Here is a 12,750-nt window from a genome sequence, read left to right as displayed (position 1 = left end):
TGTTTTATGTCTATGTAAACTTCCAGGTGCTTTCTAAGGTTAAAACTTGAGGAAATATAGCATTTGATGTATGGGATAATTAACTGTACTACATAGGTTTGTTTTTTTTCTGTTCAATTCATCTATCATGCCTCTCCAGGTTTTCTCTGTAAAATACCACTTCCATTTCGTTTGTCCTCTGCGTAAGCCCTTCTGTAATTTTTCACTGGGTCCTTGCAATAAAATCCAAATGTCATAGCCTGACATTGTGACCGTATAGCCTGTCCCTGACGCAAGAGCTCCAGTCACATCTTCTGTTTCCCCGTTTGCTGATCACTTAGCTATGGCCAGTTGGGTTCAATCATGTTCCCGGCATATTTGGAATATTTGTCTCTGTGTATTTTCTCAGATCCTCAGTTCTATCTAGAATGACTTCGCCTCTCTTTGTCATTTACAGAAATCTTATCTGACTTTCATGGATGAGTTTTTTTTATTTTTCTATGAAGCTATTGTTGAGATGCTCAGTTAGGGGACGAGGAGGGAATTTAGTTGGGAAGGGAAGGGAACATTTGACTCTGTACGATGGGACAAGTACTGTGCTGGACACTTCACGTGTGTTATTTCAACAAGGGATCCCTGTTCATGAATTCCCATACCATCCTGTCTTAACAAAGACCTCGCTGTTACTGTCATTGTGACCACCTTTGTGGACATTAGTATATATCCCACCTTTATCATGGGCAAAGCATGCCACTTGGTTTTGACTGTACACAGGTGCCGGAGATGTGGTTCTTGATTCTGGAGGAAAGGCAGGAAGAGTTATTAAAAATAATGTGTACTAACGTGCCAAAAATTCAGTGAATACTACTAGTTCAGAGAAGTAGATATTGACTAAAATTATGTGCATCAATGCTCAGTATTGAAAGAGGGCCTTGAGCCATAAACATGTGTTTTATGAATGAACAGAATTGCCTCGCGTTGTTAGTTACATGATAATATGTCTTAGTCACTTTCCTCATCCTTGAAGACAAAGAAAAGGTACATTGTTTATAGCGAGTGAAGTTATTACACAGTATTTGTTGTGTGATTGATTGATTTGTGACTGCCACTATTGAAATTTTTTTTAAAAATGTTTATTTTGAATAGTTTGACTGTAGCTCAATATCCAGCTCTTTTCAGTGTTTTGTACATAATTCTAAGGGAAATTGTTCTTGATAATATATTGTTTTGAAGGATATATGAACCAGAGAAACAGTTGAGGTAGATTAAAAATATGATTTAGCCCTGGCTGGTTTGGCTCAGCAGTTAGAGCGTCAACCCTCGGACCAGAGAGTCCGGGTTTGGTTCCTGCTAAGGGCACGTACCTTGGTTGTGGTTTGTCCCCGGCCCAGTTGGGGTCGTGTGGGTGGCAGCCACTCGATGTGTCTCTCTCACATTAATGTTTCTCTCTCTCTCTCCCTCTTGCTCGATCTGAAAAAAAAAAAAAAAAAGAGTATCATGATTTAGAATTAATTATAGTAGGTTCAGCTAAGCATTACTTGTCTAGTCATGTACTTTTTGTTGAATTGGGGAATTGTATTTGCTGCAGAACACGTCTGTGAACTGAAATTCTCCTTGTTCACAGTGGGGCAGCAACTCCCCTTGAGAATCGCATTTCTTACCATTTTCCAAAAGACTCCTTTTCAAGAACACACTGCTAAATTGGCTCTAACCTGAAGTATTTCTATTTTTTAAGACAACAACAATGGTGACTTTTTCTATTTTCTTGGTATTTATTTTATTATAAAAATGCATATTTTGCTGGCCTTGCCACTGTCTTTGAATAATATACTTACAATATATAATTACAATGTACTATGTTACAGTTTATGTATTTAATAGATTGAAATTGGAGTTGATCATTCGCTAATTATTTTCTATACATTGGATTTTGAAAAGAATATGGAAAGACAGAGTGGAGAGAAAAGAGATGTCTTGAGAAACACCAAACAGACTGTAATATCTCCGCATGTCTCCCTTAACTGGATTTAGACACTGGAATCTTGCACTGAATAAATTATTCCGAGACGGAGAACCTGAAATCTGACCATGGGTTAAACTAGTATTTTGTTCTGAATCTACTGCCATAAACGGATATAGGAAAAGGTCTGTCTTCATGATCATGGAAATAAACCTCACATCAATCCAGGGAGTGCCTGAGTCATGTGCGAACCCAAGCCACCTTCTGCACCTGGTAGCCACAGTAGGATACAGTTTAATGTTTCTGATGTCACTCACCTGCTCCGTTTCTTTTATAGGTGTTGAAATGGGTAGAGGAAGCAGTGCAGGCCTCCAAAGTCCACCTCTTATCGACAGACCATTTGGAACAAGCTGTAAACACATGGAGAATTCCCTTCGATCCCAGCCTAAAAGAGGTCACTGTGTCCCTGAGTGGCCCTTCTCCCGTGATTGAAATCCGCAATCCTTTAGGTGAGATATACCGAACGTCATATAAAAAATACAGAAGCTGTGAAAGATAAAAGGCTTTCTGCACACTTCCGTATGTTAAGTTCATGCTAACTTTATGAATAAATTCAAAAATGACTAGGCAAGATGTGTAAAACCAATGTTTCTGAGTCTTAAGTATTGAATTAACATGAGATTCAAAAAGCTAACAGTTCTAATAATGTAAACAGATCAGAGTTAGCAACTTAATTATACTAAGCTACCAAAAAGAAAAAAATATATAAATTGAACCTAAAATTGTATTTTCCTAATCTATTTCATAATAACTTATTCTGTAAAACTCAGTATTACTTTTTTTTAATGAGTCACATAAAAAAACTTTTACAACAGGTAATTTTTTTACGGATACTCTTCTTGATAAGGTTTTATTTTTCAGAGGACAGCTGATAAAAAACAAATTTATATTTTTATTTGAATAATGTGTTACTTTACTTTGCTTCTATTTGTGAAAACCCCAAGATTTGGCCCGGTTCCATTTCTGGTTGAATATTACAATAAGACATACATCGACAAGTTATCTAGTAAACACAGAAACTGTATTTTCCTTAATATTTGCATTTAGAAATATCTTTTTACCTATTGATATTCACAAAACATTTTTATTTCCATTATGGCTTTAGTATATGATACATTCTTTTTAAATATATGTGTGAGTATTTATAAATGTGGAGGAAGGAACTAGCTTTCTTATTTTATTTAGAGTCATAGAAAATAACTAATACCTAACAGAAAGCAACATATGAAATTGTCCTCAAAGGCCACACTCAACACTAGCAATCAAATTGAAATTTACAATATAAGCAAAACTCCTTTTTCAGGATTTCTGCAGGTTTGGCCTTAGAAGTTGGTCTGTCTGTTGATGTAGCTTCCCCCTCTAACAGCATCCATGCCACCCAGGAAAAATTTGTGTTTTTCACCACCCCGAGACTGACAAGTACCCCTACTCAATGCATTACGTTTCAACTGCTTTTGAAAGTCATTGACATTGGCATTGGTATTTAAGAAGCCATTTGCAATGATGATGCACCTTTTCCAATACAAGCATAGGATTCCTACACTTGATTTGTTTGTATAACTGCAGGAGTAGTCCATAGGAGAGCCAGGAGCAAAGTGAATAACCAAACTGTGGCTGCATTCCACATTGGCTTTTTCCTCTCTCAATTCCAACAAGAAGATAGCTCAGATATCTCTCCAGTCGGTAGGAGATGAGGTGGTTACTATGCTACCTCATTACACTGCCTCCTGGAATTTCCCCTCTGACAGTAAAAGCCTTCTCCTGTGCTTTGTGGAATCAGTTAAGGTTTTACGCTTTGTGCAAAGAAATGCCCAGGGCTCTCATGTTATATTACCTTGAGCGATCTCCAAAAAGATGTTTCTTCTGGTTTACTGTTTTGTCATCTACTAAATCGAAATGTCTCTAGTGACTGCACAACTTTTTAGTAGCTGTGATCATTGTTATCTGAGATAGCTTTGGAAATATGATGAAAGTCTGCCAATTGTTATTCTCACTTTAAGACCAGATCCACAGAGCATATGGGAATCAGTTAGCTCAGTTCCAATAATGCCCAGGAACCCTGAAATTAAGTAGTGTTTAGATATAACTAAAATAGTGTTTTGAGCTATAAAAACAAATGTCCATTAGGTAACTTATACTGGGAATGTATACGGCTAATATACATAGCTGAAAGAAAGATTATGCCTGTTACCTTTATGTGTGTCTTTCAGGGAAGCTGATCAAAAAGGGATTTGGCCTGAATGAGCTATTGAATATCCATAACTCTGCCAAGGTGGTGAATGTGAAAGAGCCAGAGGCTGGAATGTGGACAGTGAAGGTACTGTTATTGGACAAAGTCTATTTATTATTTTATTTAGATGTTGGCATGTTCTCGAACATGTGTACAATAGTTTACTTATATCTTCTCTTGCAATCATAGAGAGTGCTTTTACTAAGAAGCAATATACATGGTACATTTGTAGATCTTTCGGTCGCATGAATTTGGTCGTGTTAAGTTTTGATGGCCATAAAAGTCAGCAGTGCCACCACAGATGTACTTAACGTCTCAGTTTCCCTGTCATCCAATCTGTACATTGATTGTATTATCTGCCTCCTGAGTCTACAGCAATCAGAGCTGGAGATATCATGGTTAAGGGGCGTAGGCTCCGGTGTGGAAGGCCTGGTTTCGACTCTCCATGCCCCTTAAAAGCTGGATTGCTTTGGGGCCATAACTTCCCTGTGCTTGCCATTCCTCCTGTGTGATATAGACATGTCAAGACTAATCTTCTATTTTATTAAATTTTGTGAAAATTAAATCAAGGTGATGCAAATAAAATACTTAGCATAGTTCTTTTTTTTTTATCCTCACCCAAGGACATTTTTCCATTTTTTGTTCAGATAGAGCGGGAGGGAGAGAGAGGAAGAGAGAGAGAGAAACATCGATGTGAAGGGACACATCGAGTGGCTGCCACCCGCACGACCAACCAGGGCCGGGGACAAACTGCAACCGAGGTACGTGCCCTTAGCGGGAACCGAACCCGGGTCTCTGTGTACCACAGGCCGGCGCTCCAACCGCTGAGCCAAACCGGCCAGGGCTCAGCATAGTTCTTGTTACAAACTAAGCCCTCAAGTACTGTTGGCTATTGTTATTAGGTGGGTCTCCATTGATTGTTTAACACAAAATGGTATTATATTTCCCGGAATCACATGAAGTAGTATATGTTCACGCTAAGAAAGCATTGTAGCCCTGGCCGGTTTGGCTCAGCGGTTAGAGCATCGGCCTGCGGTTGGTAGAGACCCGGGTTCGGTTCCCGCTAAGGGCATGTACTTCGGTTGCAGTTTGTCCCCGGCCCTGGTTGGTCGTGCGGGTGGCAGCCACTCGATGTGTCCCTTTCACGTCGATGTTTCTGTCTCTCTCTCCCTTCCTCTCTCTCCCTCCCACTCTATCTGTACAAAAAATGGAAAAATATCCTCGGGTGAGGATAAAAAAAACAAAAAAACAAAAAAAAAGAAAGCATTGTACTTTGGCAATATGGAAGAGAGAACATACACCTGAAATTCACTTCTACTGCAAATTGTGTGTGTGACCCGCTGTGGTGGGTGTTCTGAGTGGCTTGCCCATATTTCTCAGATTTTTCCGTGTGCTCTGGCCTACTTCCAACTCCAATATCTGCGCCTCTGTGTCTGAGAGTCTGTTCCCAGAACAAGGGAAGGCTGTTCTGCTGGAGAATGGAAGCTTCAGGAGCAGCTCCGCGCCTGCGGGAGTAGCTCCAGCTGTCCGCGTGGGAGCAGGATGCACCCACAGCCCTGGCTGTCTGCATTCCTTCCCCGCCACTTCTCTTTCTATCGGCGTCCTTTGCAACTCCCATGCCGGGGTCCTGCGGGGCCCACTCAAATGAAGATACCCCTTGCAGCATTTACACGTGTGCCATCTTGGCTTCCCCACATAAAACCTGGGATGAATGGCTCATGATTCCAGTTGTGGAACTGCTGTGGAAGCGGGTGGAGGTGTTGTACCACACACGTGGGAAGTGCCATTTTTGCATTCCCGTTTTTGTTTTGTTTTCTTTTTCTTTTTCAAAGAATACTTGAAATTTCCATTGTAATTACATTCAAATCCTAGATCATCAGTTCTTTATTCTCAGAACTCTGAGACTTTGTAGGGAAAGTAGAAACTGTTATATAAATATATATCTGGAGGTGGATTCTATGGAATAAAGATATAAGTAAGAAGGCAATGTGAAATAGTAAAATCTGGGAATTTCTTACTGAATGGACTCATATTCCTGTTCCTTGCACATAGTAGTTGCTCAGGATTTATTGAGTGCATTAGATTGGCAACAATGAAGTGTTTTGCCGCTCTGTTTTTTTTTTTTTTTAAATCCTCTCCTGAGGACATTTTTCCATTTTTGGTTCAGATAGAGTGGGAGGGAGAGAGAGGAAGAGAGAGAGAGAGAAACATCGATGTGAAAGGGACACATCGAGTGGCTGCCACCCGCACGACCAACCAGGGCCGGGTGCCCTTAGCGGGAACCGAACCCGGGTCTCTCAGGACTGCAGGCCGACACTCTAACCGCTGAGCCAAACCGGCCAGGGCTTGCCGCTCTGTTTTAAATAAATGTGGCCAAATTTGATGTGACAGTCATTTTGACCAGCGTACTGAGTGTGACTTTCTGTGACCACAGTAGGAAGGAGTATATGAAGTTCTGAGTCTCGATTTTTCTTAAACATTTTAAGCACAACCTAAGCCAGCCGTACCCTGAGTTAGCAAGTCTGGGAAGGCAGTTCATTGTTGCTTTTTGAATAGAACATTCAGGTATTGATTGTTAGCAACTTACTGTGAAGTACTTGAACCCGTTTTAAGGTGATTTGAATTGCTACCAGTGGTATTTACTCTAGTACAGTTCTGGCCAGAAGAATGTACTGTTTTATCTCGTGACCCCTACACCTACTCATCGGTTCAGTAAACATTTACTGAGTGTCTGCTCTTGGCTATGTTCCCTGGTACTAAATGGGAAGTAAGCAATTTTAATTGATAATTAGAACAGAGAAGCACTGAGGATTCGTCTGAGTGAGTAGGGAGAAATAAGGTGATGAGGTGATGGCAACTCTGTTTAGACAAGTCTTTAAGCTCAGTCTCCTGTAATTAAGAAAACAATAAGAAGACAGTATCTGTTATCATTATATCTTAAATGTATATTTAAGTCCTCACCAAAAAAGCCTCTGGTTCTGACGTCACACCATTTCTAGAGTACAATTAGTGGTCACCAAACAAAGGGTAAGTGTTACAGTGTATCTTAAAAGACCAGCGTATTTGCTCCTATGTGAAATGCCAAAATAATGCAGCGGTTTAATGTGAAGGAAACCGAGCTGAACCTACTGGCATGGACACTGGTGCTGGCTTTGGATCTCCCTTTGGATGGCAAATGAATGATGACGTTTTGCATGTGTGCTCAGGAAGAGAAATGCTTGAGATTAGATAGTGCTCTATCCCCGGTGCTATCTGCGTGCCCTCTGCTCCCTGGGGAATGTCTGCTCTGTCAGTAGAATTAATAATGGCTTTTTCAGTGCTTCCCATACAGTTTTTATCCCAAATATGGAGAATGCTCTATTATTTAACCTTAGCATGGTAGTTAAGGGCCAGCCAATGGAGCCTCGGTCATTCTTTCTTGTTCTCTTCGATCATTTGCCTTCACCAGCCAAAAAAAAAAAAAAAATTAAAAAATTGTACTTTTACCTCTCTCCTACCACATTCGCTTAAATTGTTCCTTTTCTTGGAATTCCTTTCCTTTCAGTCTGACTCAGAACAATCCCCTTAGGCTCAAATGGCAACGCTGTCATAAAGCCTTGTCTGAGTTTTTCTTTTTCTTTTTTAAATTTTTATGTATTTATTTATTTTTTGGTACGTGCCCCTAGCGGGAACCAAACCCGGGACTGTCTGGTCTGCAGGCTGATGTTCCAACCACTGAGCCAAACCAGCCAGGGCCCGAGTTTTTCTAAAATGCTCTTCTTTCTACTGCAATTTTTCTGTACTTCTCTTTCGGATTATTTCCCCCATATTTCATATTTATTTCTATACAGATCTTCTCTCCCTGTTTTGCTGGAGACCAGATTGTGTCACTAGTATACTAGTACATGTCACATGCCTGGGAAAGAACTATATAAATATTCATGAATAAAAATGAATACAGCCTGGCTGGTGTGGCTCAGTGGTTGAGTGTCGACCCATGCACCAAGAGGTGGCCGGTTTGGTTCCCGGTCAGGGCACATGCCCAGGTTGTGGGCCCGATCCCCAGTGGGGGTCACGCAGGAGGCGGCCAATCGATGTTCTCTCCCATTGATGTTTCTATCTCCCTCTCCCTCTCCCTTCCTCTCTCTCTAAAATCAATAAAGAAAAAAAAAATTTTTTTTAATGAATACATTTATTCTGAAGGAAGCGGGCCAAAGGGCTAATTCATTCTGCCTATTGTCGATGTACTAGTACAAAACACTTCAATTTTTCCACGATTTAAAATGCTATGGAAGTGGTATTCTCTTTTCTTCTGTGGTTGCCCTCTGAAACCCTGGTAATTACTTTTCTATAATTTACTAGGACACCTTTACTAAGAGACAATGAGTTAATTTATCCATTTAATTCCTATAAATGATGCAGGTAAAAGCATGTTAAAAAGAGGTAACTGAAAAGAATGTGAAGTTTTATTACAAATAAAAGAGAAGGTTGTTTTATGTCCCTAAATTCTCATTTGTGGGGAAGCTACGAATCTGGATCTTCTTTCTGAAAAGCAATATACAGTTTCCATTCAGGAAGTTATCTCTATATATAGACTATTTGAACATAACCACAGAGCACTCAGGCCAAAGTCTGTTTTCTGGTGTTTAAGGGAAACTCCCAGCAAAGATATTAAGTAGTTGTCAGCACCCATTGGATTTAGGTGGTACAAACTGTTTCTATTAGTCTATGATTATCAGTGTGATCCTGTAAGTTGACACATCCCTTGGGGTAGCTTTCCATTAAGTAAATTTGGATAAACCGTCCTTAGATAATCTCCCTGGGAGAGAAGGGAGTGTACCCAACCGCATGATTATATCGAGATTTGGAGACTAAGAAAAATATTTTGGTTTTAGATAGCTACGTTGGTTGCCAGAGCCTACTAATGCTTTTGCTAGAGATAAGGGTATTTTAGAAGCCATACTCAAGTGGCATACGCTTGTTCAGGAATCATAATTAAATAAGCCTCCATTCTGCAAAGGACCACACAAGAAGAATATTATGCTGGCCCCCAGTTCTTCTTACTTGGTGACTATTTTGAGCTTGAAGACTACCCCAGGTGTGGTATTTAAATGGATTAGGTGTGGCATTAATTCAAGGTTTTGGGTCAATGGAATGTTTTATAGATTTTTTTTTCCTGGAAAATTTCCCAGTTGTTTTGTTCTGCCAATATCAGAGTGTCAAACAAATGGAATGTTTCCTTTTATAATAAAAAGGACATCTGTACACTCGTGTGTATGTAAATGTGTATGTACATATATTTAAATCAAGTTGATTCTATGCTTTGAGTACATTTATCTCCTTATATCACATTTCTCTGAACATACATTGCTCAATACAATGGTAGTATTTAAATCTGGCTGGCATTATTATATCTTTGTGTCTGGCACAATTCCTAGCCTGAGTAAGTTCTCATCCAGTATTTGATTAAAACCGTCATATTTTTTAATTTGTAAGGAATGGTATGTTATTTAAGAAAAAATACTTTGAAAAAAGCTGGGCATCTATTTTAATCCAAGATCCACTACTTCATATTTTTGGGACCTCGAAGGAATGACCTAACCTTCCTAAATCTGAGAAAAATGGGGGAAAATAATATCTACTTAATATTGTCATGATTAAATTTGATGTTAGTAAAGTACTTAAACAGTTTTGGACACATGAATGATAAAATTAATTAATTTATTCTTCTTGAATATTTGTACATTGTATCTGTACTTTCTATTAATTCAAATACACATAAAGTTTTTTGTTTTTTTTTTTAGTTTAGGCTTATTTATTATTTTATGAAGCATTGAAACTCTTGAGGAAAAGTGAAAGCCAGCTCTATTAAGCACTATAATTCAATTTATAGAAGGGCAGACTTCACAGTTAGTACTAGGAGGAATTCTCACTGGCTTTAATACAAGACGGTTCCTCACTGGTGGTCGAGGCCCTGTGGGGATGGACATGACGTTCCACTTCACAGAGTCACTCAGCAACCCCAGGTGATGGAGGCATCGCCGTAATCTAGAACGTGCAGCTTCTTCAGTTATTTTAGTGTGGGAAGACTGCAGAATATACATTGAGTCTCCCCCCCCCACCAAAAAAAAGAGAGAGAGAGAAGGAACGTGTGTTACTTCTGGGATGAGACAGACATCTCTGAGTGACAGGCACACTCCACACCCTTTGTATCACATTGGCCAGAACCACTGTCATGGCCTGGTAACATGCAGAAGCTGGCTCGTAATGGCCCATGGACAGTCAGTCATGCACTTGTCTTCCCATCTCTGTTCAGTGACATCGTGTTGGGAGCTTGGAATCAGTCACGATGGTAACATTCATACAACAAAAATGGGAAAATGCCAAAAATGAGGGCTTTGTTTTTTTCAAGGAGCAGTTTAGCAACACTCTACCAACCTAGACAAGTATCATTTCTTTGAGCCTCAGTTTCTTTATAGTGCTATAAAATAATTTTTGGATGTAATAGGGTTTTAGGAGATAATAAGTGAACATGCTTAGCATAATTCTTCTAGAAAAATTCAAAGAATTCTTGATGAATCTGACAGTAGCTGGTCCTAGGAGAATCCAAGGAAAAGCAACAACATTAGGCACTTGGATGACTAATATTTATTAAACCTAAATGTATTAAGTGCCTATTGAGTAATGTTTTGTAGGTGGTGAATATGACATGTCTCTCACCTTAAGGGACTTACAATATACAGAGATATTTAATAACCCTTCATCCTTAAACTCATAAGTAGACCTATCTGTACTAGAGCTGACCAAGAAGATATCAGAGGAGCAACTCATTTTCCCCTGGAGCTCTCCATGGTGCTTGCTCCGTGGGCCTTCAGCCTGTCCTGATCCTTCATTGACTCCAGTTCAGAAACCTGGACTCTGGTCCACTCTGCCCCTTTTCTCTTATGGCTTTGTGAGTCAAGGTTACCTGTTGGTCATTTTAGTTGCCAGTCTGCATGTAGTCCAACCTCGTACTTGCCTCTGTTTTGTTTACATTGCATCAGCCTGTGTCATTCTGACTCAGACCCTTCCACGCTTGACCATGACATTCCAACTCAGAGTAGGAATGCAGCTCATTATGAACTGCTACAAGTGGTATAAATAAATATGTTGTTTGAAATACAACTCTTGGAATTTCCAGCTCACATAAACCCTGTCCAGTGTCTGGTTTCTAGAAAATTTCCTGTTATGCTTGGAGCCATTGTGCTGCTCCTAGATCTCCCTCTTAAACAAAACTGCAGAAGGCGCGAGGTTAGGCTGGCTCTGCGCAGGAAGGGCACCTCAGGAAATTCTGTGGCAGAGAGATGCTTTTTGGAGCCAAGTTCTAAATTTATTTTATTTTTTAATCCTCACCCGAGGATATTTTTCCATTTATCTTCAGAAAGAGTTGGAGGGAAGGAGAGAAAGAGAGAGGGAGAGGGGGAGAAATATAAAAATGAGAGGGACACATCGACGGGTTGCCTCCTGCACGACCCTGACCAGGGCTGGGGACAAACCACAACCAAGGTACGTGCCCTTGACCGGAATCAAACCCACGACTCCATTGATCCATGGGTCGATGCTCTAACCGCTGACCCAAACCAACCAGGGTCAGATTCTAACTTTAATACAGCCCACGGGTTAAATCTACATGATATAAGGACTAAATAGAGAGAGAGGAAAAAAAAACCATTAAATCATCAATAATTTTGCTCTTACAAATCGTATTGCATATATTGAAAAATGCCGCTAAGATGGCTAAAATCATCTGGAAAGGAAGAGAGGGAAGGAAATATACAGCCGACGCCCTCTCTGCTTGACTCAGAGAATTAGCTGGATTCTCTCTGCCCCTCCAAGACCTTCATATCATTCATTTCTCTTCAGCCCTGCTGTGCCCACGACAGGCTGGCTTCCAAAGCCTTTCCCCAGCATTCCTGGGGTTTCCTGGAAGCTTGTTCCTTGTGGTATCCTTGTGTCCCAATCATCTGTGTGCTGATTCGAACCTTTAGCACTTTGATGCATGGCAAAGCTCAGCCCCTTCAAAAATTTCACAGGAAGCCCACTCACCACCATCCTTTTATGAGTGTAGTAGACTTTTCTCGTAGATTTAGGGGCATGTCTTGTAGTGCCCTGTGCCCCTCTGTTCTCTCCGTGCCCCTCATCCTCCTTTTCCCCATTTTGCATCTGCTTCTGTGCCAGGATTGTCTCAGAAGTTCTCTGTTACCCCTGTATCATGTCGACGTTTCGGCCTGTCTCAGTCTGAACTGAAGCAGCGTAGCCCAGGCCATTGAGGTAATCACGAGAAAAGCTGGTGTAGCTGCAAAGGTTGGTTTCTGAAGCCCCATTGAGTCCACACCCGGCTCTGCCACCTGCTGTGTCTGTGACTTTGAGCAAGTGACTTAACCTCTCTGATCTGTGGGATAAGGAAAATAATAGTACTGTCTTGCCAGTTTTGTTTTTGTTTTTGAAGATTGAATGCATTTTGTGTATGTTAAAATTTCTTTCTCCTTTTTTCATTTACTGG

At 40.3% G+C, this 12,750-nt stretch overlaps 1 protein-coding gene across 1 annotated transcript in view; it reads left to right on the top strand.

The window, feature by feature from the left end:
• The window catches only part of HMCN1 (hemicentin 1), a 427,446-nt gene that overhangs the window by 156,901 nt on the left and 257,795 nt on the right, over positions 1-12,750 (top strand). The window contains exons 5-6 of the mRNA XM_036272178.1: positions 2,277-2,448; positions 4,210-4,316. Of these exons, the coding sequence (XP_036128071.1) occupies positions 2,277-2,448; positions 4,210-4,316 (279 nt within the window). The remainder of the gene's footprint in view (positions 1-2,276; positions 2,449-4,209; positions 4,317-12,750) is intronic.

The sequence above is a fragment of the Molossus molossus genome, unplaced genomic scaffold (genome assembly GCF_014108415.1).
Source record: "Molossus molossus isolate mMolMol1 unplaced genomic scaffold, mMolMol1.p scaffold_m16_p_20, whole genome shotgun sequence".
NCBI classification, from domain to species: domain Eukaryota; kingdom Metazoa; phylum Chordata; class Mammalia; order Chiroptera; family Molossidae; genus Molossus; species Molossus molossus.
This window is presented reverse-complemented; position numbering and strand designations above follow the sequence as displayed.